The 27,793-nt window shown below is 41.1% G+C and overlaps 1 protein-coding gene across 2 annotated transcripts in view; it reads left to right on the top strand.

Annotated features, from left to right (window-relative positions):
• The window catches only part of PTPN14 (protein tyrosine phosphatase non-receptor type 14), a 118,197-nt gene that overhangs the window by 22,847 nt on the left and 67,557 nt on the right, over positions 1 to 27,793 (top strand). For both annotated transcript variants that reach the window (XM_060643832.3, XM_060643829.3), the window contains exon 3: positions 266 to 435. In XM_060643832.3, coding sequence (XP_060499815.2) covers positions 266 to 435 — 170 coding nt within the window. The remainder of the gene's footprint in view (positions 1 to 265; positions 436 to 27,793) is intronic.

Below are 27,793 nucleotides of genomic sequence, written 5' to 3' on the forward strand. Positions count from 1 at the left end.
CCACCCCCTTCCCAAACACTGGTGCATCAGTACCCACATGTACCAACAGCAGCGATGGCTATGGATACTATATCGGATAGCCCCTGTGGATTGTGTGCATGTGGTTTCTTTTGGCCTGTCCTAAAGTCAGAAAGTAAATGCTGGATCCTTGTGTCCGAACTGGGAAAGCAAACGTGGCGTAGGGCGTCAGAGTCTTGCTCTCCTGTGCAGTCTTGGGGGTACCCCTGATAAACATAGACTGATGCTATTTTACTCTTTCGTCTAGACACACTACTTTGGCCTTTGGTTTCTCAGCAAGAGCCAGCAAGCACGATGGGTGGAGCTGGAGAAACCTCTGAAGAAACATCTGGACAAATTTGCTAACGAGCCTCTGCTTTTCTTCGGAGTCATGTTCTATGTGCCAAATGTGTCATGGCTTCAGCAGGAGGCCACAAGGTAGGTGCATTTTTTTCTGGGTTGTGCATAAGGGCGTGGATCAACTGTGAGGCTTCAGATGAAGTAGATGAGCTGGCTGATTTGGGGGGTGTGTAGGTGTAGGTGGGTGTAGTGGGGGGGAGGGTGGAGTAGTTGGGGATTGTTTACCAGTTGCTTCGCAGCTTTAGAATCGTTGTTTGAATCCATGGTGCCGACCCCGGTGGTTCCCTATGATGCTAGTCAGGTAGCAGTGATCCTGAGCCAGTAGAGCATTGTGCCTGGCAGCATAGAAGTATTAGTTGAAGTCTATGGGTAGAGTAGATGGGCTAGAATTTAATAAAGAATTAACCATCTACGGGGCGCCTGGGTGGCTCAGTTGGTTGAGCATCCGACTCTTGGTTTCGGCTCAGGTCGTGATCTCACGGTTTGTGGGTTTGAGCCCCGCATCGGGCTCTGTGCTGATGGCATGGAGCCTGCTTGGGGTTCTCTCTCTCTCCCTCTCTCTCTTCACCTCCCCTGCTCGCTCACTCAATCTCTCTCTCTCAAAATAAAAAAAATAAGCATAAAAAAAAAAAAAGAATTAACCACCTAATACTTCTTTGTTCTACTCTTGCCCTTGATATGCTCCCAAGCAAAATGTAGCATCAGACTTTGGATTTGAGGATTAAAAACATAACTAATGATGGGAGCAGAGTTGAGGAGAACGTTGAGAAGGGTGAGAGTTTTGCTTGTCCTGGGTCACAATAGGAGGAGACAGGGAGCCGTCGGTAGAGAGGAGACCTGGGATTGGTCCCACCCTCCTGCTCGTTGGCTGTCTTGCCTGGAAGAAACCACCTGCCATCTGTGAAGTGGTATTTTTCCCTTATCTGTAAAGTGAGGGGTTTGCATGTTTCTAAAGTCTCATAGTGATTCCATGAATGAAGCAGTTGGTGTTGGTTGGTGTTAGTACGGTTTGCTTATTGGTAAGAGTTTTCCATTAAAATATGCAGAGGGGTTGTCTTCTCATCAAATGGTTCTTTCTGGTAATAAGGAGAATTACATCAAGCTTCTACTTTCCACGTTTTTCTTGGCTCATGGCATTCAGAGTACTAGGAAGCAGTACCAATAACACACTGCAAAGTAGGAATATTGTATTGATTATTGCATGTGTGGTTTCTTAGATTTAAAATTTTTATTTTATTTATTAAAAAAATTTTTTAAGTTTGTTGATTTGAGAGAATGAGAGAGAGAGAGAGAGAGGGAGAGAGAGAGAGTGAGTGTGTGTGTGTGTGTGTGTGTGTGTGTGTGTGTGGAAGGGGGAGTGGCAGAGAGAGGGAAAGAGGGAATCCCAAGCAGACTCCGCGCTGACAGCAAGGACCCCAACTTGGGGCTTGATCCCAAGAACCCTGAGATCATGACCTGAGCCAAGACTGAGAATCGGATGCTTAACTGACTGAACCACCCAGGTGCCCCAAGATTTTAAAATAGGAAGCACTTAAAATTTTTATGTCCATTTTAAGGTGATAGTTTTCATCTTCTTTTTTTTTTTTATTTTTAAAATAAAAACTATTATCAAATAGGTGGTATTTCTGTCAGCAGAGGCCATGAAATAGCTCACAGCCTGACCAGAAAACCTGTGTTCCATCTTCCAGGTATCATTCATTTGAAGCACTTGGTTGGAAACTGTTGTGCACTGTTTTCTGGTTTTTTTCACTTATGTAGTTTCTTTTCTGTGCACGAAGTTATTAACTCCTCCAAATGGGACAGTTTCCACTGGCTTCTGAATCTTCCTTGACTACTTTACACAGTGTCGGGAACACAGCATTAGGTTAATAAGTACTTGCTGATTCATGGCTCTTGGACTGTGAAATGCAAGGCAGTGGGTAACAAGGAGGAAACGCAGACTATAAATTAAAACATATTGGGCAAATTTCAGTCTGTAGGAAAAAAACGAAGTGTTGTTACTCTAGACAGACTTATTCTGTAAGGTCAGTGGTTAAGGAGAAGAAATTGAAATAAAAGGTAAGGGACTCAGAAATTGTCCTTTATGAAGTTGAAAAACGTTGTTTAAGCTTAGAAAAATGAAGGCTTAGGGCCCCTGAGTGGCTCAGTCAGTTAAGTGTCCAAGTCCTGGTTTTGGCTCAGGTCACCATCCCATGGTCTGTGAGATTGAGCCCCATGTCGGGCTCTGCACTGACAGTGTGGAACCTGCTTGGGATTCTCTCTGTCCCTCTCTCTTGCTCTCTCTCTCTCTTGTGGGGGGGAATTCTGTGTTAACTCTGGAGCGCAAAATTTGGACCAATAATAAGTGAAGTGCAAGGAGTTGAAAGACTTTGGTTATTTGGCTCAACATAAGAACACAGTTTCTAATAAGTAAAGCCATAAAAAGGTGGCACAAGCACACCTATAACAGGGTGAGTGCCCTAGTTTATGGAAGTGCTGTGGCACTGAGTGGGTCGATGGGGTGGTGTCTTGGAGAGGAGACCGCCATATTGGGTAGGATGTTGGACTAGATCAATGGTTCTCAAACAGACCAGGGCTTGCTATATTGTAATTACCTGGAGCATTTATTATAAATGTGATTCTAGGGCTGTAACAGAAGTCTAAATTGAAATGTCTAGGGCTGAGCATCAGGAGTATATATTGTTTAAAATAAATGATATTCGGGTGGTTCTGATTTTCATCCCGACTTGGTAATTAACAAATTAGTTAACCTCTAAAGCTCTTTGCGGTTTTAGATTTTCCAGGTAAGTAAACTTAATGCCAGATTATTTGACTGTCAATATTTGCATTCACAAGCTGAAACAAAAAGTGTTTTAAATCTCAAAAATTTGAGTTATAAAGTAGGAATTTTGATGGTAGGGGTTATTGAGACTGGAGATTCGATAGGACTTCTTTCCTTTTCCTTTAGAATTTCTTTTTTGCTCAGTTAGCTTGGTTCATTTAAGATGAACTTTGATAAGGAGAGAATGAAATCTTTTCCAACCGAGGTTTTTGAAGCAAACTCTGTTATTGTCATTTGATCAGAAAAACTAACAAAGAAAACAAAATGTTGAAGGACATTTTTTAGGCTTAAACATGGAACTAAACTGTATATATGTTAGGTGTGACCTTCTCTTTATGGCAAAGAACGTTTAAAGTTAGGAGCTAGGTTAGCATGAGGAGTTGGGGGTTTTTGGTTTTGTGGGGTTTTTTTCCAGCATTACAGAAATTTTTGTTGCTCCAAGGAACCCTAAAACTGGAATGTGCCAAGGGACATCAGAGCAAGTGAAAGACTTTAGTTGGGGAGATGAGAAAATAAGCGAGAGAAGTGGTGTAAGTAAAGAAAGGAGAATTGATGGAGAAGGAGGAGAGAGAATGACATATACTTGGGAAGTGACCCAGGTGTGATTCGTGAGCTGTACCATGGGTTGTAGGCATATAGACTGGAGTGCAAAGGAGCCCTGGTTTGGACAGAATGACATTTTAAAATGAGCAAGGTTCCTGGGTTTGTTGTTGGACACAAATAAATGAGCTGAACTCAAGGTGAAGAATGCTACCAGGGCTCCTTAGGAGCCTGTGGGGATCTGAGCCTTCTTGGGAGGTTTTAGAAGCATCAGGGTCCAAACTGAATACTGAAACTGTCTTCCAGGCAGAGCAGCCAAGGAGAAGCAGCGGTGATAGGGCAGGATTCCAGAGGAATGTTTCACAGAAGGCCCCAACAACATTCATTAGGAGCGGGTTGGTGACTAACTCTTAAGCCATTTTCTGTTACCCGTGTTACCAGGCGTCTGAGGTGGAGATGTGCTGCACCTGGGATCTGCAGTGTCTGACACAAAACAGTTAGTCTTTGTGATGCCCCGCAGAGTAAGATATTTGCATAGATTAGAAATAGGAATCCGACTTTCACTGTGGGCAAGCCCTCGGAGGAGGCAACCATTCAGCCATCTGCGCTTAAAAAGTAAGCCTTTGTCTGGAGCCAACCAAACTCGTTTTCACCCAACACATGTTGGCAAAGGTTTGGCTACTTCTATTTGAGAAGAAAACAGGTTCTATAGCATTAGTAGGGCCCGGCCATGTCTTCTTTCTGAATAAGGAAAAAGAATTTAGAATTAGCACTCAGGTTGTTTGGGGGGATGGGGTGTTTGTGAACGCACATATCTCAAGATACATAGCAGTGGAAGGAGGATGTATTTAAAAGTTTGTGCTTCATTTCTTGTCCCCAGACAGTTCCACCCTTGAAAACTTGCAGGTTAATAGAGTCCTGGGAACAGTACAACAAAAATTTGAGAATGATGTTGATTGCACACTGTTCAAGAAGGTGATTTACTTTCTTCAAATGATCAAGTCCATATTTTTTTAAGTAGAAAATTGAGAAGCTCTTTTTTTTTTTTTTTTTGACATTAATTTTGACATACTGTGTCTCGTCTCATCTGGATATGATTTTCGGAGAACAAATGTCTTCATAAGAGAAGGAAACCTGCCGAGGTACTATGATTGAGTTGGAGAAGAAATGGACAATTCAAGCCCTACATTTAGGTGATAATTGAACAAGAAGGCAAAAGATGTCAAAAGGAGAATTCACATAGGCATACACACGGAAGGAAAAAAATCTCGGTATTCTTACAGAAGTGCAAAAAAGCTGATACAAAGGACACTAGTAGACAGATGGAAGATGAGTCATGAAACCATAGGAATTAAAGAGATTAAGACCAGGGTTTGTTAGCCCCACTCCAAAGTCTAAGATACATTACCTTGGGGCTTGAAAAATGTTAGTTTTCCCACTTTGGTTAAAATGACTCAAGGGATGGGACCACCGTAATTTTTTCCACTTTGCTCCCCCTATTCCTTTCCACCAGCTCTGCTGTTCAGTGAAGGGACTCTTGTTCGCGATTCCTCTCTCCCCATTATGTTCTCCTCCTGACTCAAAGGAAAGATTTTTGTAATGTGTTTTAATGATTTGCATAGCAACAGGCTCAGTATAAACAGAGGGTTTTCAGATTTTTCTGGCCACAGAAAGAAGAGAGATGGTTTGTGAGAAGTGGAGAAATTCGTCGTCAAACAGAAGGATACTTAATAATAGCAAGGGGAAGCCAGAAGAGTGCTGGCCAAGGTTACGCTTTTAGTTTCGCTCTGGGGTTTTTCCAAGTCTTCTCTCCAGCGAGGAAGCTCCTGTTTAGTTTTTTTCAATACGAAAGAGTTGAAAAGAGTAATTTTTTTTCAAGGTGAATTTAGGCTGCAAAGTGTAAGTTGCTGACCCTGTGGTTTCTAAAATTTTTAATTCTCAGACACCTTTCTTTCACCAAAACATGTTTGTCTTTGCACTGCTCACTGTTGAATGGTACATTTGCATGGTGCAAAGAATCTTCTGATTGTCCTGATGAAATCAGATGACCTTTCCTTCTTTTCCAGGACAGGTTTGTAGCCTGCCTGTTGGGGGCAGGGGCGTGGGATGGCTGCCCACCCTCCTGGCTGTGTAGAAGCAAAACCAGGAAGCCAGTGCTCTAGCCAGCACAGCTGCTCCCCTCGCCAAGGACAGGCTTAGCACATCTGGTACATCTAGTGGATATTCCAGGGCTGTGGGACCTGTTCCAAGCTCCCTCTGTCGAGTGGGTGCTTCCTCTGTGTTTTCTGAGCTTCTCAGCCTCACTAGGGCTCCCTACTTCTAAGCTCATGGTTCTTCTGTGCAGCTTCTCAAGTACTGGTCCATGAGGCTGAATGCTAGCCCGCTAGGTTTGGCTTCCCGTTATTATCAAAAGGACTTAAGAAGTACTCGATCTCTGCTTGGGCCCATATAGGGCATTCTTCAAGGTTAAATGAAGTTCCTGCCTGGGAAGAACTTGCTGGACGAGATGTCATTCCATTAACTGGGAATAAATGCCCACGTTGAAAATTGCACTGTTTAGGTACTGTAAAGAGGGGGGGGTGCGTTTCTTCGTGACGGTGAGTGACAAGGGAGTTAGGTTAGTAAGTTTTTAGACTATCATGGGGGCTCTTTCCCTCCAGTTACATATTTGGGCATATGGCATTGATGGCAAAACCAAATTAGTTGAAACCTTACAATTCCCATCAAGGCCAAAATGGTATTTTGAGTTTTTTCTTTAACTAAGTTTCAGGAAGTCGTTCCAGTGACCTTACAAAAGCTTTCTTCACCTTTCCTTTCTTGTAAATACCAGTGCTGTCCCCGCTTAGGCTCTTGCAATGCGCCTTGAGTGCTATTGTAAACAAGTCAGCGTTCACCCAATGTTTAAAGTGTCTCTTTTAAAAGCTCTAATTATGGTAATGTTTCCATTTCCTTTTACAACACCATTTATTTTGTTCCTCCGGTTCTTTGAGTTCTTTTATTATTTTGAAATGTCATTTTAATGGCTATTTAAAGTTTGCCCTTGGGCTGGGAAATAGGGACTCCCTTCAAGTCAGACTTAAGATTCAGCATGAGTCCGCCTTAGATAATATAATTTGCTGAGAATGGCAAATCCTCTTCTGGCCAGCTCCAGCTGGTGAATGGGAACTTGTTCTCTCTCTCTCTCTCTCTCTCTCTCTCTCTCTCTCTCTCTCTCTCTCTTTCTTTTTCTCTCTCTCTCTCTCTCTCTTTCTCTGTTGATAGTTGAGAACAGAGTTGTTTCTGCCAGATATTTTAGATATTTTAAGATGCCATTGATACTAGGATTTAACCTTAAACATTCTTCTGGGTGGGTAATGTATCGTTTAATGGGATCAAGAGAGGAAAATGGCTGTTTGTAATAAGCAGAGAAGCCTTGAAGGGAAGAACTGCTACCCAAAAGATTAGTTGATGAAAATGTTGGTTGTCATTTGCACTATTTTGCATTTCAACTATTATGAAACACCTTTCCCTGTTAGGCACTTTGCCAGTCAGAACGTGAAATGTACACATCTCCACAGTCCCCCTCTTTTGCAAAGAGCTGTATCTCCAAGCAGCTTTTAATTTCATTTCCATGTATTTGATTTATTGCAGTTTGAGTTTGACCTTACAGCGAACGTTGCTGACCCTACATACCTCCTGGAGAAGGCTTTCTCACTGTTTTGGTGAAAGCCAGAGGACCTGGCAAGGGTCTTTCAAAACCAGGGCCAGCTTCATGGGCCTGTGACCTGTGCAGTGAGTTACATAGCCCTGTGCTCAGAAAGACCGTTGCCCCTGGCTTAATGCTCTGCTGGGGCCCTCTTGGAGTTGCTAACAATTTTTGAACCACGGAACCAGCATTTTTATTTTTCACTAGACCCTGTGAGTTATGTGGCCAGTCCCGCCCAGGACAGCGTCCTCCTTGCATCTCTATTCATTCTCTTCTTCTTGGTTTGTTGTTACCTTGTTAGTTGTTACTCTTGTTTTGTAGTTACTCTTAGTTAACGGTGGATCTGGGTCTACAGTTACAGGTGTGATCAAAGAGAAAAAGTAAATTAAAAAAAACCCCAAAACCCTGCCTTGGAACAAAAATAAAATTTTCGCTATCTATGCAAATAAGAAAATAGAAACGTGACCCTGGTAACCATTTCTGCTCCTGGACGTGACTCACTGGAAAATCCTACAGTCTGTTATAAAATAAATTTAATCTCCTATAGGGAAGCTGATTGATGAGTGCCTCTCATTCCTCAACTAGGATTTCTTCATGGTTTATTGTGAAAAAAGGACTCTGCAAAGTTTATGTGTCCCTTAATTAAATCAAGAGTACGCCTTAGCCACTGCTTCATTGTTCAAGTCTTCCAAATACATGGAGCTTCTTGTCCAACTCTCTAACCCCCATGCTCCAGGAAAAAGAGTTTGCAAGATATGCAGGGATGTTGTTAGCTATTTAGGCAATCTGCTGCCACTAGAAAAACAAAGTGTAGACAAATAAAATGAAGTTAACACATAAACATAATCTGTGGTTTTGGGTTTTTTGTTTTTTGTTTTTTTACTATTCTTTCCCTTTAGGGGAGAGAAAATAAATAGTAATAAAAAGTCAGAATATTTTAATAATATCACTTGACATTATTATTCATTGTAGGTGTCCTATAATGAATGGAAAAATCCAAATTTCAGAAGGAAATAGATCAGAAGTGTCATTCATATTTCAAAAGAAGCCTTCATGGAATTCATGGAATGCTAGGGTTCTTGAATGCACCTGACATTTGATTTTCACCCTTTATAAAGCAAGATGTACTTACGTATGTTTTAATCATTCATAAAGCAAAGTTTCCCCCCAAATAGGTGAAGTAGAATACCCAAAAAACCTTTGCTTTTAAAGTGTTAAAATTACCTCATTTGCAATCATAGGTTAGTGTGTATTTGATGATGTATCCTGAACTTTTCAAAAGCAAACAAAAATCATGCTCCCGTTAAGCCATTTTGAAAATAACTCAATTTCTTTTTTTTTTTTAATTTTTTTTTTAACGTTTATTTATTTTTGAGACAGAGACAGAGCATGAACAGGGGAGGCGCAGAGAGAGAGGGAGACACAGAATCTGAAACAGGCTCCAGGCTCTGAGTGGTCAGCACAGAGCCCGACGCGGGGCTCGAACTCACGGACCGTGAGATCATGACCTGAGCCGAAGTCGGACGCTTAACCGACTGAGCCACCCGGGCACCCCGAAAATAACTCAATTTCTTAAGCGAGGGTCCTAATTGCATTCTTTGTGGGTTTCTTTATTTCCAAAGATAAATTTGTTCATTCACTTAGTCATTGATTCCAAAAAAAATTTTTTTCTTAATGTTTATTTTTAAGAGACAGAGTGTGAGTGGGGAAGGGTCAGAGAGAGAGAGAGGGAGATACAGAATCTGAAACAGGCTCCAGGCTCTGAGCTGTCAGCACAGAGCTCGATGCGGGGCTTGAACTCACGAACCATGAGATCATAACCTGAGCCAAAGTCAGACGCTCAACCCACTGAGTCACCCAGGTGTCCCCCAAAATAGCTCTTTATCAGAGTTACATTGCCGAAGACTGAAAAAGATTATACATTCAATCCATGAAATAACAAAGATTTGTAATCGAGCGTAGATTAAAATTTTAGGATATTCTTTTTTTGGGTTTTTTTTTTTTTTTTTTTTTTTTTGCCTTTTTTTCCAAAACTGAGTAGAACATGATGATCACAGGCACCAGTGTTTACCTTCAGCTGAGGGGTGGAGAGAGGGGAAAACAAACAGAAGCTATGGGAAGAGGTGTTTTGTCATGTCAAAGCATGCCAGCTATGCTCTCTGGATTTTTAAAAGACATCCACTTCCTTATAAAGGATTCTTAGGATTTGTAGGGGTATCATTACAATGGGTGGGATTGTGAACGGTGTGTTCGTTTCAAAATAGGTTTTTGAAAATCTTGGGAGGGGCGGGGAACCCAGGGAGTCAGTGCTTCAGAATCCTTTGCTTTCCCTTTTTCCTGGAGTCTCAGCACCGGGACCTTGGGTCGGGGTTGAGTGGGTGGGGAAGGGAGAGGGAAGGGACAGATGTGGTGTTTTCGTACATCACAGAGGCCCCCAGTGTTTGAGCAGCAGCACGGTCTGGAAAGCACAGGATCCTTCATCGTGCTTTATGGTGAGGCAGTTGTCTGACCCCACCCCAGACTTGGAAACCTCCTCTGTGGGGTTCTGTGGGAGAATGTAGTTTGCCTTCTGTCACCTGATATCATTTCATAATAATAATGATAGCAGCTAGCATATGTGTGAGGGGCTGCACTAAATATCTTAAGTGATTATCTTTTTCAGTCCTCACCGGAACCTATGAAGCGGGCACTGTTATTATCCTCTGAAGAAGGATTGTGTTTCTAACAGAAGTTTCATTACTAATGAGTAGAGATTTTGTCCATCAAATAAAGGGAATCTTTTACATTACTTTGCCAGAAAAATACATCTGTCCATATGTGCCCCTACTCCCCAGCATTTTCCAGAGCAACAGGGGGTTTAGTCTCCACCGAAATGTCAGCAAAAAAACCCAGAGGGCTAAAGTTCCCGTAAGGTCAGAGATGGTAAACGGGTACAATGAGGGTTGATTTGGGTCTACCAGTAAGTAGGTTTTGTTTCACCTGGCCATTTTTTTTCCCCAATTGGATTTGGAGGGTCACCTGGGTGTCTCAATAGGTTAAACATCCAACTTTGGCTCAAGTCGTAATCTCGTGGTTCGTGAGTTCGAGCCCCGCATCGGGCTCTCTGCTGTCAGCACAGAGCCCTCTTTGTCAAGTCTGTCTCCCTCCCCCCCTTACCCCTCCCCTGCTCGTGCTCTCTCTTACACAAATAAATAAACATTAAAAAATTGTTTTTAATTGGATTTGGATGCCTTGTGGTAATATAGGCATATGCTATATGGTTCACCCCACTTCCTGCACTGCCCATGGTGTTACAGTTGACGACATTTGCTCTCTTCCTGTGACCTGACTGGTCCTGTGGGCATTTAGACTGTGGCCACTGATACTTGGTCTGTCTGTATAACTTGAAGTACTTGGGTCAACTCATACCTTCTCATTGGCCCAGCTGGTTTCATGCCACTCAGCATCTAGCTGTCTTACCACTTTGGCCACCTGCCAGAGACTGTAGCTGGATATGGGAGGATCATTTCTCTTAAGCACTCATTTGAAAACTTTGTTTCTGTGTAAAATCACTCTGGGGTGCTAGATTACATTGCCCTGTACTTTCTGTCCTGGAGATGTAGCTCAAGTTTTTCGGATTTCCTCTCCTTATTGCTTTCAATATCTACCTTGTTCTGATTACCCATAAATGATTCCATCCATCAGAAAGGTACCAAATGTTTATAGGCCAAAAAAAAAGTCACTGAAATCTTAAGCAAACATGATCTATTGAAGAAAGTGTCGTTTGCCTCCTATCAAGACAGAGCAAGCTTTACTAGAATATAGTTTTATATCTAAACACCAAACACCACGCATTACAGAGGCGAGGGGTTTCATTTTAGAGAGGAAGAAACAGAACCAAGGAGATAAAGGGACTTTGCCCATGGTCACACAGCTTAGTGACAGAAGCCTGGCTCTTAATTTGATACTGGAACGGTTTGAGGTGAACCAACCAGACATACATGGCAGAGTCCATGGATAGGATTCACTCAAACTTCCAGAAAGCCTCTGCCCATCTTCCCCTCCCTTGCCCTGCAACAGCAACGACACACTGGGACTGGAAGAGATGAGTTTTGTCAAAAGGAAGGAAGTAGTTCAGACAGAAGAAAACAAAGGGTAGAGGAGAACAGGCACTTCTTTGAACGGAGTCGTTTAAATGGTGAGCATTATGTAGAGATTGGAACTAAGATGGGTCTTATTTAATGTTGTTATCAGTCATCTGCAGCCCTGGGCACAGAGGGAAAGTGCCAAGCTTCCAGATGACGCTAAGCCCTTTAGAAGAGTGGAAAATTGAGACATTGGAAATAAACAGTAGAAAGGTGTCACAGCAAGTGTCAAGTTACCAGGTGCGACTATGAAAGAATGATACTGCTTTCTGGTGCAGTTTGGGAAAGCAGGAAAGCAAGCGAGCAGGAGTAATCATAGGGGGGACATGTTGCAACACGTTTCATTTTACCCCAGCCGAACTCTCTTTCAAGGTCAGCCTGTCAATCTTAGCCTGCAGCTGGGGAGAGAGAGTAGACCTTTCGCCAGCATAAAAATGTTTCCTGCCAGCATAAAAATGTGTTACTGTTATGCAGAACAAAGCCCAGCAAATTTTACTTAAATTGAACTAAAAGCAAGTCAGACACATGATACTTTAATAGGAACTCATGGAGATAAAACAATGTTAGAAACACATGTTTTTGACTGTGACAGATGTTTTGAAGGAGGTAGTCAAGACATTTATGATGATAACTAAAGAAAGGAACCCGTAGTTCTAGGGAAGACTGGAAAAGTTCAGTAATTTGGATCCTTGAAATAAAGGACCGACTGTGGATCCTGATGGAAAAATTTGAAGGCAGGTTATGTATCTGCCAGACTGTGTTGTATATTTAGAATGATTGATGGAAGCAGCAAAGAACTGATATGTGGTTTAATCTTAAAAAAAAAAAAAAAAAAGCTGGGGATAAAATGTAGTTCAATAACAAGCTACTATAGTAGGGAGATATTTGTTTCTTGGTCAGGCTCGGTAAACTCAAAATTTACCTACTGTGTTTAAGGTCAATCAGGAAATGATATCAGCACAGCTTCAGAAAGTCCCTATCAGTGTGTTCAGTGCATTAAAGCACCTATCCAGAGTGTGTTTAAATAAAAAAAGATCTGTTAGAGGGTAGTGACAGATTGCTGCGAGCCTCAGAAAGTTGTGCAGGTAGGTTATCAATCACCTGGAAGAAACAGTCCTTGCCCACGCTACCTGGAAACATACAGGGAGATGCCTTCTGGGAAATGTAGTTCAGCCTAGTCGCGTTGAGCCATTACAGTACCACCAAGGGGCTTAGTACGTAATCGATGATGAACAGAATCCGTTATCACGGTTTTAGTAGAAACACTATTGAATCCCCAGTTGGTACTGACTCCTGAGTTCCAGAAATCAAAATTAGCCTCAAAAGGTAATGATGTTTTGATGTAGTTGAAGATAACTTCAGATTTGTCCCTTATTCTCTGGGACACCTCCCAAAGGTGAAGCTGCAAAAAGTCATTTAAACAAAAGCTGTATTGTTATCATAAATGTATGTCCCCAGGAAGGTTCTCCACTCTCACCCCAGTCCCATACAAGGGAGCAGATCTAATCCATAGAGGGCCCAGGCTGGTCCTGCTCACTGTGCTGAGGTTATCAGATGAGTGTGAGCAAAGAGGATAAGGCAGGCCTGGCCTTTGCAGCCTCACAGATGGTCAGAGCAGCTGTTCAGGGTCTTGAAGCCAGGCTGGCTGCAGAAGGAGGGACCAGGCCGACCTGATGCTAATCTTGCAGTACTTGTAACTTGAAGAGGGTGTAGTCTGGAAAAGATAAACAGATTCCAATTAAAGATTACTTAAGGAGATGATGGACTCTTGGTGAGTGATAATTATTTTGAAAAAAAAAAAAACAAACAAAGCAAAACTAAGAAACGGGGAGCCCATTGATTTCTTTAAAGGCGGTCCTTAGCAGAATGGCCCATGGCATTCTTTAAAAATGCAGATTCTTGTACACCACGCCTGACTTCCTGAATCAAAATCTGGTTTTATCTTGTGCCACAGGTGATTCTTACACTTAATGGAATGCAACTATACCTCGATGTTCTTTCAGCAATATATGGTGTTTTGGGTTAGTAAATTCAGGTTAGAAATGCTCAGGGTGGATTTCAAGGAACTGGGGAAGAATGAAAGAGGTGCAAAGTCTGGAACATCTGGTTTAGGCTGAGAAGCTTAGAGGATGGATGGCGTGGTCTTCTTTCTAGAGTACCTGGGCATCTTCATGGGGTCCTGAAATAAGCAAAATGAGGATCCAAGATTTTGCAGGAATTTTGGTCAGTTTGTATTTCCTCTGCTTCAGAATGTAGCATTTTAGCCTTTTAATTAGTTAAGCTTTGGTAATGCATAGTAGATTATACGTAATATAATGTATGGTTTACATACATATATAAAAGTTTAGGGATATATTGTGCACGAATTTAGCGTTACCTGCATCTCTAATGAAAGCAGTAATAACAGCTGGCCTGAATTATACTACACTATGGACCCTAGAACCTTAAAAGGGACCCTCTTCTACAATTTCCCCAGGCTTTGACATTGAAGACTTAAATTTTTTTTGATGTTTCTTTACTTTTGAGAGAGAAAGAGCGGTCGCGCACACCTACTCACACACAAGTGGGGAAGGGGCAGAGAGCAAGGGAGACAGACAGAGAATCCCAAGCAGGCTCTGCACTGTTGGACAGAGCCTGATGTGGGGCTCAAACCCCCAAACCATGAGATCATGACCTGAGCCAAGATCAAGAGTCAGACACGCAACCGACTCAGCCACCCAGGTGCCCCTGTAGACTTCATTTTAATTAAAAAAAAATAAGAATTGTTTAAAACTGAGAATTCTGTACGTGGGTTTCAGTAATTCTCTTGCCATTCTCTGGTTTGTCGATTTCTACTGCGTGTAGTTAAATTAAAGATGAAATAGGTAAGTTGAGAAACAGTTACAAGATATTTTCAACCAAATAAGTCTAAACTTGTGAAAACATTGAAGTTTCCTTTCATGATCAGTTTTTAAAATAGATATATCATTTTCTAGACTGGTTCATTGAATCCTTTGATTCCACCTACCAACAAGAAGCACAATATATTTAAGTACAAAAAAATTTTTAATGCAAATTTCTGTGACTGCCTCCTTACCATACATCAAGAGATTTTGTGTTGCTTACGCGTGCACACACAACGCCCCCCTGCCCCATGATTTTGTGATGTCCTCCTTGTTAGGAGTGAATGCATTATCCTGAGAGCTAATATTCTGACAGTCTTTCACCCACAAAAAATTCCATGGTTATTTTTTTTTTGAAAAGGCTTGGAAATCGTTTATCCACAGGAAGTGGGAAAATACCAAAGATAGGAGAACAGTATTTTTTATGTCTGGTTCATTTTCAAAAGGGGTGTCACAAATTGTTTAACCATGACACTGTAAAGTAGGCATTTTTCCTTTCCTACTAAATGTGATTATTTGCTAAATTGTAGCATTGTATAATTACAACTGCAATACCATTAGAAATGCATTTAGAGCTTTGAACGTCTGTAGAAGAATGCTGAGTTGACCTACAGAGATTCTTATCCATGGCTCTCCAATATTTGCATTTTACCCAAAAGCACATAGACAAAATAAGTCTAAAACATTTTACCCCTCCTTACCCTTGACTCAGTATATAAGTAATTGCATTAGAAAGCATTCAAATGAAAGAGGGAATCAATCTAGCTTTTTGACCATGGGGAATGAAATATATATATATATTTAATTGTCTAGAGTGGTATTTGCTGATCTGGTGAAGGAGGCTCATTTGGGCATTGTACAGATTCTCTTCTTACGATTTGCATGTAAGAAATACAGGATTTTGTCATGATAAAGGACATTACAAATCATCAAATCTGACTCTTTATGAAACCAGCCCGATCAGAGCTGGAGCCAAGCAGCCCAGGCATCTCCTTCCAGAGCGGTGCCCCATGCTCCCATAGCCTCTGCTGGACACAGTCCAGCCCCTGCTGCACTCTCCCACCCCCAGCCACGTCCAAGGACAGGGTGTCTGCTGTTTGCAAGAAGGCCAGTCCTTCTACCTTTCTTCTGGATTCTCAAAGCTTTACCCAGGCTTACTCCAGTTTCCCATAATTTTCAAGTATCTTTAATATCTGCTTCTCACAGATTCCTTGCCTTCTGTTTTCAACCATGTCCTTTTTTCTATCTTAAAAATTAACCACAGGGGCGCCTGGGTGGCTCAGACGGTTAGGCGTCCGGCTTCGGCTCAGGTCACGATCTCACGGTTCATGGTTTGAGCCCCGTGTTGGGCTGTGTGCTGATAGCTCAGAGCCTGGAGCCTGCTTCGGATTCTGTGTCTCCCTCTCTCTCTGTCCCTCCCTGGATTGTGCTCTCTCTATTTCTCTCAAATACACATTTAAAGAAATTAACTACAAAATACTTATACTTCTATATGTTTATACCTTTATGCCTCCTAATTACTATTGTATGTCTCTCTTACCTTTAGATGTCTGGGTTTTTTGCTTGTTTTCTTGAAAATTATGTTCATCATCGATTTTGCTCACATTGTTCTCTTGAAGGTCACCAAAGGACACCCCCACCTCTGAACCAGTGGCCTTTTCTTACTCCTGTTCTCTTCACTCACGTACAGCTCTAGACATGGAGAGCCCACTCCCTGAAATTCCCTTTCTCCTTGTTTTTTGGTGCCTTACCCCTCATGCAGTCTCAGGCCTACTGCTTTTCCTCTTCTAATCCCCAGTTTGCCAGAACTCCGCCCTTCTAAATAATTTTCTCTTTATATATGGTCTGCAGTAGACCTCAGTCATCTTCAACCTTTAGAAGTAGTTTCTGACATGTGTGTCTTCATTTCGTATTACCCACATTTTACTCTTGATTTCCTGCCGACAGGACATTCATTCATTCATACATTGAATGTCTACCCTGTACAGGGCACCAGAAGTCTACACAAAATACAACCCTTTTCTCCAGGAGCCTGCATTCACATGAGCCCCTCTGCCTTGTGTTGTATTCTTGCTTCAAGCTCTTTGGGTGATGATGACAACTACCATTTGTTGATCATCTGTCTCTACACAGGACACTCTGTTCACTCTATTACAACCAATCCAGAAAGGACAGAGCCACAGAGATAGACACGGATGAACTGTTTCCCACCCCCCCACCCCATTACTTTCTCTTGACCTTAAATTGTTCTCTAAATACCCCATTTTTCTCTGAATGACTCCTATACTTTTACTGTCAGAAACTGACGATTAGAGTCACCTGGGTGCTCCTTCCTCATCTCATTTTTTACACTGGGCCTGACCATTCCTCCAAGCGCTGGTAAGCCTTTCTCTCGGAGTCACATCGTGACCTTCTACACCAAGAGTCGTTTTGTTGACCAAGGGTCTCTTTGTTGAAATTTAACATACAGTCCTGTGCAGAAATCAAAGTGTGCAGCTCAGTGAATCTTTGCAAAATGAATACACCTCCATAACCAGTTCCTAGATCAAGAACTGGAACATCACCAGCACCTAGGAATCCTTCATGTCCCCTCTCAACTTCTGTCCCCCAAAAGTCATTAGTATCCTGACTTCTAACAACATGAATTGGTTTTGCTTTGAATAAAGCAATAAAGTTGGAATATCACATGTGTTCTTTGGTGTCTTACTTCTTTGATCAACATTTTTTGAGACTCATCTGCATTGTTGTATGTAGTTAAGAGATTGGCCATTTTCAATGCTGCATAATGTTCCAGCACAGGAATATACTGTGTTAAAAAAAAAAAAAAAAGAAGAAGTCTTAGTGATAAACGGTATTCTTTTGGTTTCAGGCATACATCGTAGTGATTTCAGTATTTTTATACATCATGAAATATTCCCTATGAGAGGTCTAATTACCATCTGTCACCATACAAAGTTATTGCAGTGTTATTGTGTTTCCTCTGCTGTATGTTACATCCCCGTGACTTATTTATTTTACAACTAGAAGTTTCTGTATTACATTTTGCTCATCTTACTGTTGAAGGACACTGGATTGTTTCCGGTTTGGAGCCATTAAGCACTGTGATGATATTTACGTTTCTAGTACATGTATCCAGGGCATCCTTGTACACGTCCGCGTTCTTGCATATGGCTTCAGACATGTACTCATTTCTGCTGAACATGTATATGCAACTTTTACCCAACAGTTCTCCAAAATTTGTATTACCACCAGCAAAATAAAAAGCACATTTTAAGGCTGAAAAATTTTAGACAGTTGACCTTGGTTTCCTTTTCCTCCTTGTATTGAATTCATCATTCATTAAATATTTATTGAGTACCTATTATGTTTGAAGCCCTTAGGCCACATCAGTAAACATAAAAGCAAGCACTCTGGCACTTAGTTGCAGATCAATAGGATTATTGATCTTTCTTAATAGTAACAATAATGATCACTAACATGTGTTGAGTGCTTACTTTGTGGCAGGGCACAGTTCTAAATTCTTTATATATATTAAGTCATTCAGTTCTTGCCACAACTATAGCGTTAGCACTGTTAGTATTTTGATTTTACAGAATATGAAACTAAGGCACAGAGAGGTTGTGTAACCTGCCCAAGCTCACGATATGAGTAAGTGACAGAGCTGAGATTTGAACCTACGCAGCATGGCTCCAGAGTCCACATGTTTCCCACTATGCTGTATCATATCTCATTTAAATCCATTCCAGCCACCTCTGCCCCTACTTCTGGCTTCAAATATGGTGACGTGGGAAAGAGCATAGGCTTTTGAATCGAATAGGCTTGGATTTGAATCCTGACTCTGTCACTTACTCTCTGTGTGCCTTCGGGTGAGTTATTGGTCCTTCCCAAGACTAGGTTTCTTCATGAACAGAGGGATCCTATGAGGATTAAACTGGTTAGTAAGTGGAAAAGCACACTTTATAGTGCCTGACGCTATTCCCATTATTTTTTGGCCTCTTGTGTCTCTACCACCCATCTGCGTTATACGGTGTGTATACTGGTTCTAAAGCATCCTTCTTAAAGGCTGTTTTCATCATTTTCCTTCTTTTGTCAAAAATGTTTCATGACTTACCATTGCCTGGCAGGTAGAGACAAACATACTGGGGCATTTGGAGCATTGCAAGACTACATCTTCCTTATTGCCTTCTACTTCCTTCCTTCCATAAACCTTTCTGACTTGTCTGACTGGTCCATTCAGTATTTGACACCCTGGGCTTCTCAGTCCTTCTTCTGGTCTTTGCCAGTAATTGAGGTATCTCCCTTTTCCTTTTTCCTTTTGCCTTGGAAGCCTCCTCTGCCTTCTGGACTCATCTCTGAGTATTCATTCAACTCATTTATTATTTTCTAAGTATAAGGAGCTCTGTAAAATACAAAGTGGCACGTGATGTCACTCCTGTCCCGAATGGGTTTTCCAATCCATTAGGGAAGATTTAGATGGTCACATAAAAATACCCGAACGACAGGGTAGTGTATGATAGGTACCTACCAGGGGTATCCTTCATGGGTGAAGTGGTAAGGGGAAGCTTTGGCAAGGTATCTTAGGGTTTTCCAGAGAAACAGATCTAACAAGGTAACTGTATCTATATCTAATCTCTGTATTTACAGAGATTGACTTCTTTTAAGGAATTGACTCACATGATTATGGAAGCTAGCAAGTCCAAAATCTTCAAGATAGTTCTGCAGCCTGGAGACCCAGAGAGGAGTTTTAGCTGGAGTCCAAAGGTGGTCTGCTGGCAGAATTCCCTATTCTTTGGGGGAGGTCAGTCTTTTTTTAATGTTGTCAAATGATTGAATGGGACCCACCCACGTTATGGAGGGTCATTTGCGTTACTCAAGGTCTACTGATTTAAATGTTTATCTTATCTAAAAATTACCTTCACAGAAACGTCTAGAATAATCTTTGACCAAACATCTGGGTAGTATGGTCCGGTTAAGTTGACACATAAAATCTACCATCACAGGATGTGTCTGTTGAATTGAGCTTTGAAGAAGACATTGGATTTTGATAAATGAATCAACACTATTGACAGAGAAGACAAGCCAGGCCAGGGTCCGTAAGCCTGTCCCCCACCTCACCCCCCAATAATACACAAAGAGTAAGTAATTCCCATGAGCAGCAGGGGCTTACTGATGGATAAAGGTGGGAGGTGTGAAGGAAGAACATCCTGAGGAAAGGAAAATTGCAGTGTAAACACCTCATGGGTGTTATAAAATGTGATGGAAAGGGCGAAGTGTAGCAGACAGAGCCCTGGATTTATATTTTAGCTCCATCCTTCACTCCTTGCATCACTCTGTAGAAGCTGACTACCTTCTATGACCCCGTTTCCATGTATATAAAATAGAGATGATGAAGTTTATTCCTCCCTTCTGCCAACACAGGCATATATAATTGTCCAATTATATTGAATCAGCGTGGTTTCAGCCAGAAATAGAGAAAACTGGGGGCCAGCAAATTTGCATTGCTCTTGGTACCCCTGTTAATTTGCTGTGTGACCTCAGGGAAACCAGTTAGCTTCACTGTCATCTCTTTAATCTGTTAAATAACATCTCCTTTACCACAGCAGAATTTTCATATTTATGTCTTAAAGAAATAATTAAATCATTTTGCATACAGTTTTGATTTCTTGGAAGAAATAATTTTTTGAAGGACAAGATTTTCTTGTTACTATTGGGTCACAGGTTCCTGGTATGAAGTCTCGTTCTGTGTCCTGGAACTAAATTATGTAATTTCTTCTTTAGAGTTTTAAGTTGGTGATTATTAAGGAAACATGCTACCTTCCAAAGCTAGAGTACCCAATATTTTCATTATAAAGGGATCAGCTTTACTTTATCTTCTCGTTGTAAGACCCTATGTTTTAAAAAAAATTCTCTACCATTAGTACTTTCTATAAATATTTTTTCTATAAATATTTGAATGTAAATATTTCTATAAATATTATTAAATACATATCCTGAACTAAATAATTAGCATAATTTTTGCATCATTAATATTTTAGTGTACTTGAACAGCCCTTTGGGACAAGGTGCAAATCACTGTGGCATTTTCATTCACTCATTCATTTATTCATCCATTCACCTATGCATGTATACATTCACTAAGTATTTACCAAGCATCTGTTGTGTGCTAGGAGTCTTTCAGTTACTGGAGATATGGCAGTAAACAAAACAGACAAAATCCCGGCTCTCATGAAGGTCACGTTTTTTAAATAGTCACAGTACCTTGCAAATGGCTCCTTCCATTTTTATAAAATTCCAGTTGGGAATTTTAAGAACATACAGTACCCTGATTATCTAAATGATTAAAATTAGATACTGAATTATATTCTTTAAAAAGGTTGTTGGGGCACCTGACTGGCTCAGTCAGTAGAGCATGCGACTCTTGACCTCAGGGTTGTGAGTTTGAGCCCCACGTTGGTTGTGGAGCCTATTGAAATTTTTTAAAAATTATAAAAAAATAAAAAGATAGTGAAACAGTGTTTTCCAATTCCCAGATAATGGTTTATTTTCATGTGCTAATTATTACAGATCCCCTCCATAGAGAAGATGATAAACATATAGAAGAGTTTATATAAAGACATATAAATGATAAACTATAGAAGTCCACCATATGTTTTTCTGTGTCTATACTTTTGATCAAATTCCTCTTTTGACTTACCTTAAATCTATGATCACGACTTTTATGAGAAAAGCAGCCTGTCTATGAGCACAGTCATTCCTGTCTGTCAGAACTGCTGGAAGTTACCCAGGATGTACTAACTTGAGAAAGTGGAGAAATACTTGGGATTTCATTCTATGCACAGAACCTAGTTGCCAGTAGTATAAAGGCGTATAAAGGTGAGAGTGACTCTAGATGAGTTTTCATAAAAATAATAAAATTTTGAATAACAGAAAATGTGTGGACTTGTAAATATTAATTACACAAACTTGTTTTTCTTCTCTGGTTTTTTAGGGCGTGTTTTTTGGTCAAGTTGTACTGCAAAGACTATTTTTAATTAACCTTTAATTTGAAGATGATACTGCTTTTTTTTTTTTTTAAGTATGTCACTGTTATAACGGGGATCAAGTGGGAAGTAGCCATGATTTGGGCTCCCCAGAGATTTTGCCAAAGACAGAAGTAGTATTTCATTTCCCATTTCCTACCACTTACCCTTTGCTCATTTCACTCTTGCTACACTCTTAACTAACCATTGTTGGTCTGCAGTGAAAATTCAGATCTTAGAAAACAGGTAGAAATATTATGAGCTTCATTCTTTGAAGTTATTTCCTATACGGAAATATGAAGCAGAGGATTTAGGGGATGGGGAAGAGGAAGAAGAACGATGAAAAAAAGGAGGATACCCATTATTATGTCAAAAAGAGTCCCCTCCCCCCTCAACGTAAAAATGATGAGATCGAATGTTTGACTGAAGTGGTTTGATGAATGTACAAGCTTTAGTGAATGATAATGTGGTTATAATTTTTTTAAACCAATAGTTAAGTCTGTTTTCTCCAAATTTAAGGAGCAGTCTGTCATTTCTCCCAAAAGGAGGAGTCTTTATCTGAAATTTTTATTTCTGCTGCTCAGACTGAAACTCTTACAGATATCCATGAATTTGTCCTCATCTACCCCATATCCAACCTTCAAAATATGTCCAGAGTCTGACTGCTTTGTCCCATATCCACTGCTCCTGCTCTACCTTAGTCCATCATCAATCATGTCTCCTGCCTGCTGTCCCTATGTCCACCCTTGCCCCTTATGGTCCAGTGTCTGTACAGCAACCAGTGCCTTTCTTTTTCAGTGTGTGTCACGTTATGTGGCTCCTTTGCTCAGCGCCTTCCACTGGTTTGCCATCTTCCTCAGTATAGTCCAAATCCTTCAATTACGTTTCACCTCTGTGACCTTTCCCCCATTGTTCCCTACCATTTGTCCTCGTGCTTGCTCCTTGCTACATGGGCTCCCTTCCCATTGTTGAACATACCACTATGCGTGTTCCTACAAGCCCTTGGATCGGCTGAACCAGAACATCCTTCCCCCAAATATTGATAAGGCCAGCTCCTCATTTTTTTCAGATCTCCGTTCAGAGCTCGCCTTATCAGAGAGACCTTTCTTGACCTTTGAACTGGTACCCTTTCTTGGTTTAATGCCCCAGTGAGTTCTGAGTTCCTAAAGAGGCATTTGATGTGTTCCTATACTAATGAGATAGTTTAAAATTTTTCAATTTATTATTTTTTTTAATTTTTTAATGTTTATTTATTTTTGAAGGAGAGAGACAGAGCATGAGCAGGGAAGGGACAAAGAGAAAGGGAGACACAGAATCCGAAGCAGGCTTCAGGCTCTGAGCTGTCAGCAGAGAGCCTGACACAGGGCTTGAGCTCATAAGCCATGAGATCATGACCTGAGCTGAAGTCGGACACCTAACCGACTGAGCCACCCAGGCTCCCCCAAAATTTTCAACTTCTAATGAAAAGGAGGAATGTGTTTAGAGCAGCCTTCTCCGTGAAATGAAAGAAATGAAAAACTTTCTCTGAGGTGGCAATTATAGTTCTCTGCTTGACAGTCCCCCTTCTTTGTCCCCATACCTAAACAAAGGGCTTCTTTCCACCTGTGTGTAGCCTTTTGTCTCTTTAGATCATCATTTCCTTTTCTAGGAAATTGCATTTTCTACCTTTAAGTTTATTGTATGTTGGGGGATGTAAAAAGATTGCTTTTAGAGACTGGGGCAGTTAGAAAACCACACTCTAAAAGAAGAAAGGGCATCCAAAATTATTTTCAAATTGCATCCAACAAAAGGAGTATCTAGTCCTTTAATCCTAGAGCCCTAGACAGGGGTTGAAAGGAAGAATTGTAGGCAGACATTTCCATGCCTGAAAATGTCAAGCACAATTTTGGCAGAAATCACAGCATGGGAAGATGCTAGATTCTTGGGCAGTGAGATGTTTGCTGGTTTGGTATTTTATCTTTGGCAGTTGTTGCCACACTTGATATCCTCAGCAGCTTTTGAAGATTCTGCAGAAGAAAAGTATTCATTTCCAGCAGTTAAAATTCAGTAAATGGTCCCCGGATTCATGTTGTAATGTGTTTATAACTTTCTGTAGTTGTTTTGTTTTGTTTTTTGGTCCTTCCAGTTTTTCCCTTTCAGATTCATGCTCCAGACCTATAGAAATGACAGACTGTGCCATTTGACCACACAGGCACAATGTTATAATGAAAAAGCACTTGACTGTAAAATCAGAAGCCTTGGCAAGTCACGTTGCCTCTCTGGGTTTGCATTTCCTCGTGGGTAGATGCGAAATGTCATGACCATCTTAGAGAGTCCTTGAGAATGTGAGATGGCATGAAATATTACACATGAAAACACTTGGAAAACAACGCTGTGGATGGAGGGCCCTGTTAACAATTCAGGATTATTCGAGTCTTCTGATTTCTTAACATCTAGAAAAATTGATTAAAATTTTAGTTGTGGTGGGGTGCCTGGGTGCCTCGGTCGGTCGAGCTTCTGCCTCCGGCCTCAGGTCATGATCTCGCGGTTCGTGGGTTCTAGCCCCGCGTCGGGCTCTGTGCTGACAGCTCAGAGCCCGGAGCCTGCTTCAGATTCTGTGTCTCCCTCTCTCTCTGCTCCTCTCCTGCTCATGCTGTGTCTCTCTCTGTCTCTCAAAAATGAATAAACATTATGGGGCGCCTGGGTGGCGCAGTCGGTTAAGCGTCCGACTTCAGCCAGGTCACGATCTCGCGGTCTGTGAGTTCGAGCCCCGCGTCAGGCTCTGGGCTGATGGCTCAGAGCCTGGAGCCTGTTTCCGATTCTGTGTCTCCCTCTCTCTCTGCCCCTCCCCTGTTCATGCTCTGTCTTTCTCTGTCCCAAAAATAAATAAAAAACGTTGAAAAAAAAAATTAAAAAAAAAAAAATGAATAAACATTAAAAAAAATTTTTTTTAATTTCAGGTGTGGTGAGTTCAAGTCTCCAAAGCTTTTTGATAGACATATGGTGTATTATTGTTATTTCGTTCAGAGCCTAAGCTAGGAACGATGTAGGAAGCTAGGAACAGTCTGTACTTAACTGGCTTTTAAGGAAGGCCACATCATATATGGATGTCATGGTGTCTTGCTCTAATATGAATGTGCAGTGAAGACCTCAGTATGCTAGATGTTGAGGGAGAACACAGAGATGAACAAACCAAGTTTTTAAAATAGCCAAGGAAACAAAGTTGGATCTACATAATTAAGCAAATTGCCCCATCAGTACCATGTTAGAGTTACAAAATGCAGTGGGAACAAAGAGGATGGAATGAAGTATTCTGACTCAGTGGCTGAGAAAAAGCTTTATATTACGCAATACCTGGGTTTAGGTGATTTGGGGATTTTATTTTGCTGCTGAGTCCAATATTGTTTTATGCCAACTATTTGAGTGGCTGGCTTCCAAAGAAGCATTCTTTTTACTCACTGGGTTTCTCTGAGTCAGTAAATGATCATAATGCTTTTTGCATGGTTACCAAGTCGAGGATCATCTACTGGATCTGTGAATTATTGAACAAAGAGGGGTGGTTTGTGCCCTCAAGGTAGTTATAGGCTCAGTGGAGATGGGTGAGCCTATCATCATTAGAAATATATAAAAGCTGTGATATTGAGGTGCTGTGATTGGGGAGAGGTTGAACATGGACCTTATTGGCAGGTTCAAAGTGGGGTGGGCCCGGCACTTGCCTTACTATGGAAATAAAGGTCATCCAATTGGATCTCAAGGGATCTCCTGTAGTTGTGACTTCTAGGCAGAAATATCAGCTCTTTTGCTATTTCTGATGAATTTTCCATATAGCCTGTATATGTGTGTGTGTGTGTGTGTGTGTGTACGCATGCGTGTGCGCTCTGTCCGTGTTTTTAAATATACTTTTAACATGGGTCACTCTTTTAGTTTTCATATGTTTTTTAAGCTCTAAATATGAGAACGTGTGCATTAAGTGGCTAGACAACCCCCGGGGGAGTAGACACCCTCAGAGTTTAAGCACTAAACCTAAAAACCCAGTGATTAGAAATATTTAAAATTTAGATTGGTCAATAAGTAAAAACAGCAGCCAGAGTGTAAAATCAGACTTGGCCAGTTCTCGGGGCAAAACCTGGGTGGGGTCATGGTTTTGATGACAGAGATGCTGGAGGGAAGGATGCAGAAAGTGATGTTCATTCGGAGTACTGAGGCGTCAGAGTCTAGTCTTGATCCCGCTGTAGACAAAAATAAAGGCAGTCAGGATTCTCAGTCCATCACCGTGAACAGAAACAAATCACAATCAATGACAGATCTTTCCCTTCCAACACTTATCTTAGACTGGAGGGTCCCCACAGTTGGGAGGTGTTCCCTGGCTTGTCACTTGCCTTTGACCAATATAGAATCTTAAGTTGTTTCTTGAGTCTACCAGGTATGTGAGAGTTGTATAGGCTGGCACACATTCTATGTGTGAGAGCAGAAGAAGGCCTCCTCTTTGCACTGTCCTTCTTTGATGGTAGGAAACTGGGTTGAAGAAGACAGAATGCTAGTATCCAGTCTTCTCCCCATTCATCTCCATCCATACTGAACTTCCTGGTCGTGGGTAATGACCAGATACCCTTTGTGTCTAGTCATGTGGCTTAATATAGGCTGGGAACCTCTGTTTCTATCATAGTCTCTAGGGATATATAATTAATTATTTTGATTCCATCATTCATTCATCAAACATTTATTAAGCCCGTAGTATTTCCTACTCATTTCTGGGACGTTACTTCATTGACAGAAGAATTCGCTTCTTTCAGCAGTTCGCTTGTGAGAATGTAGGAACTACCGTTAATTAGAGACTCTAAGAAAGCATTCATGGCCATCCACAGAGATGATCCTCTCGCCTCAGAGTCATTGATTTTCATTTCTTTTTTTCCTTCAGACCAGGCATAGAGCGAACAACAGCCCTACTCTTCCATCTGCTAGCTCACCAAATTTTTAAGGATTTATGCAAACTTCTTAGCCACAAACCTGGCTCTTTACCAGGAAGACAGATTTTTGGGGAGTTGACTCACCCAGCTTACCGATGTAATAACTTAAGCTCCTTTTTCCCACAGCGGAGTCCTAGGTAATATTATGAATATATGATTTTGGGGGCAGGCAGGTGTGTAGTTTGAGCCGATGAGTCAAGACATATTTATTCCTAGTATCAGAGAGTCAAGGCTCCATATTTTACAACCTCAGTGTAGAGGAGTGGTTTGAGTCATGCTAATCTGCATGGACCCCTATTCCTCCTTGATCTGTACTTCTAATGCCCACCATGAGGGTTTATTTCACGCAGTCTGTAGTCCTTGACTGTGATTCAGCCCTGGCTTCCTTCTTTGCTGCTCAGTCACTCAGAAAATAGTTTAAATCATCAACTGGTAAACAAATGGTCCATACTGAAGGAATACTTTTTTCTTTTTTCTTTTTTGTAAGCTTCTATTTTTTTAGAGCAGGTTTAGATTTACAACAAAATCAGGGGAAAGGTAGAGAGATTTCCTACATACCCCTTGCCCTCATAACGTGCAGTATTATCACTCATCAGAATTCTTACCAAGAATGACTTATATTGACACATCATCCTTACCCAGAGTCCATAGTTTACCTGAGGGTTCTCTCTTACTGCTGTACATTCTGTGGATGTGGACAAATGTATAATGACATGTATCCATTCTTATAGTATCATACACAGTATTTTAACTGCCCCAAGGGCCCATGTCCTCTGCCTGTTCATCCTCCCTTCTGCAACCACTGATCTCTTTACTGTCTCCATGGGTTTGCCTTTTCCTATAGTTGGAATCATACAACGCATAGCCTTTTCAGATTGGCTTCTTCCACTTGGTAACATGCATTTAAGTTTCCACATCTCTTCATGTCTTGACAGCTCATTTCCCTTTGGTGCCGAATAATATTCTGTTGTCTGGATGTACACGGTTTATTTGTCCAGTCACCTACTGAAAGACGTATTGATTGTTTCCATGTCTGGGAAATTATGAATAAAGCTGCTGTAAACATCTGTGCGTGGGTTTGTGTATGGATATAAGTTTTCAACTCCCTTGAGTAAATACCAAGGAGCATGATTGCTAGATCATATGGTAAGAGTGTGTTTAGTTTAAGAAACCACCATTTTGCATTCTCGACAGGATCTCAGTGAGTGAGAAATCCTGTTGCTCCATATCCTTGCCAACATTTCGTTGTCAGTGTTCTGGACTTTGGCCATTCTAAGAGGTATGTAGTAGTTAGTATCTCATTGTTGTTTTCATTTGAATTTCCCTGATGTCATGAGGCAGAACATCTTGCCATGTATTTCTTTGCTATCTATACATTTCCATAGTGAAGTGTCTGTTAAGATCCTTGTCTATTTTGGG

The sequence above is a fragment of the Panthera onca genome, chromosome F1, assembly GCF_046562875.1.
Source record: "Panthera onca isolate mPanOnc1 chromosome F1, mPanOnc1 haplotype 2, whole genome shotgun sequence".
In the NCBI taxonomy this organism is placed as follows: Eukaryota; Metazoa; Chordata; class Mammalia; order Carnivora; family Felidae; genus Panthera; species Panthera onca.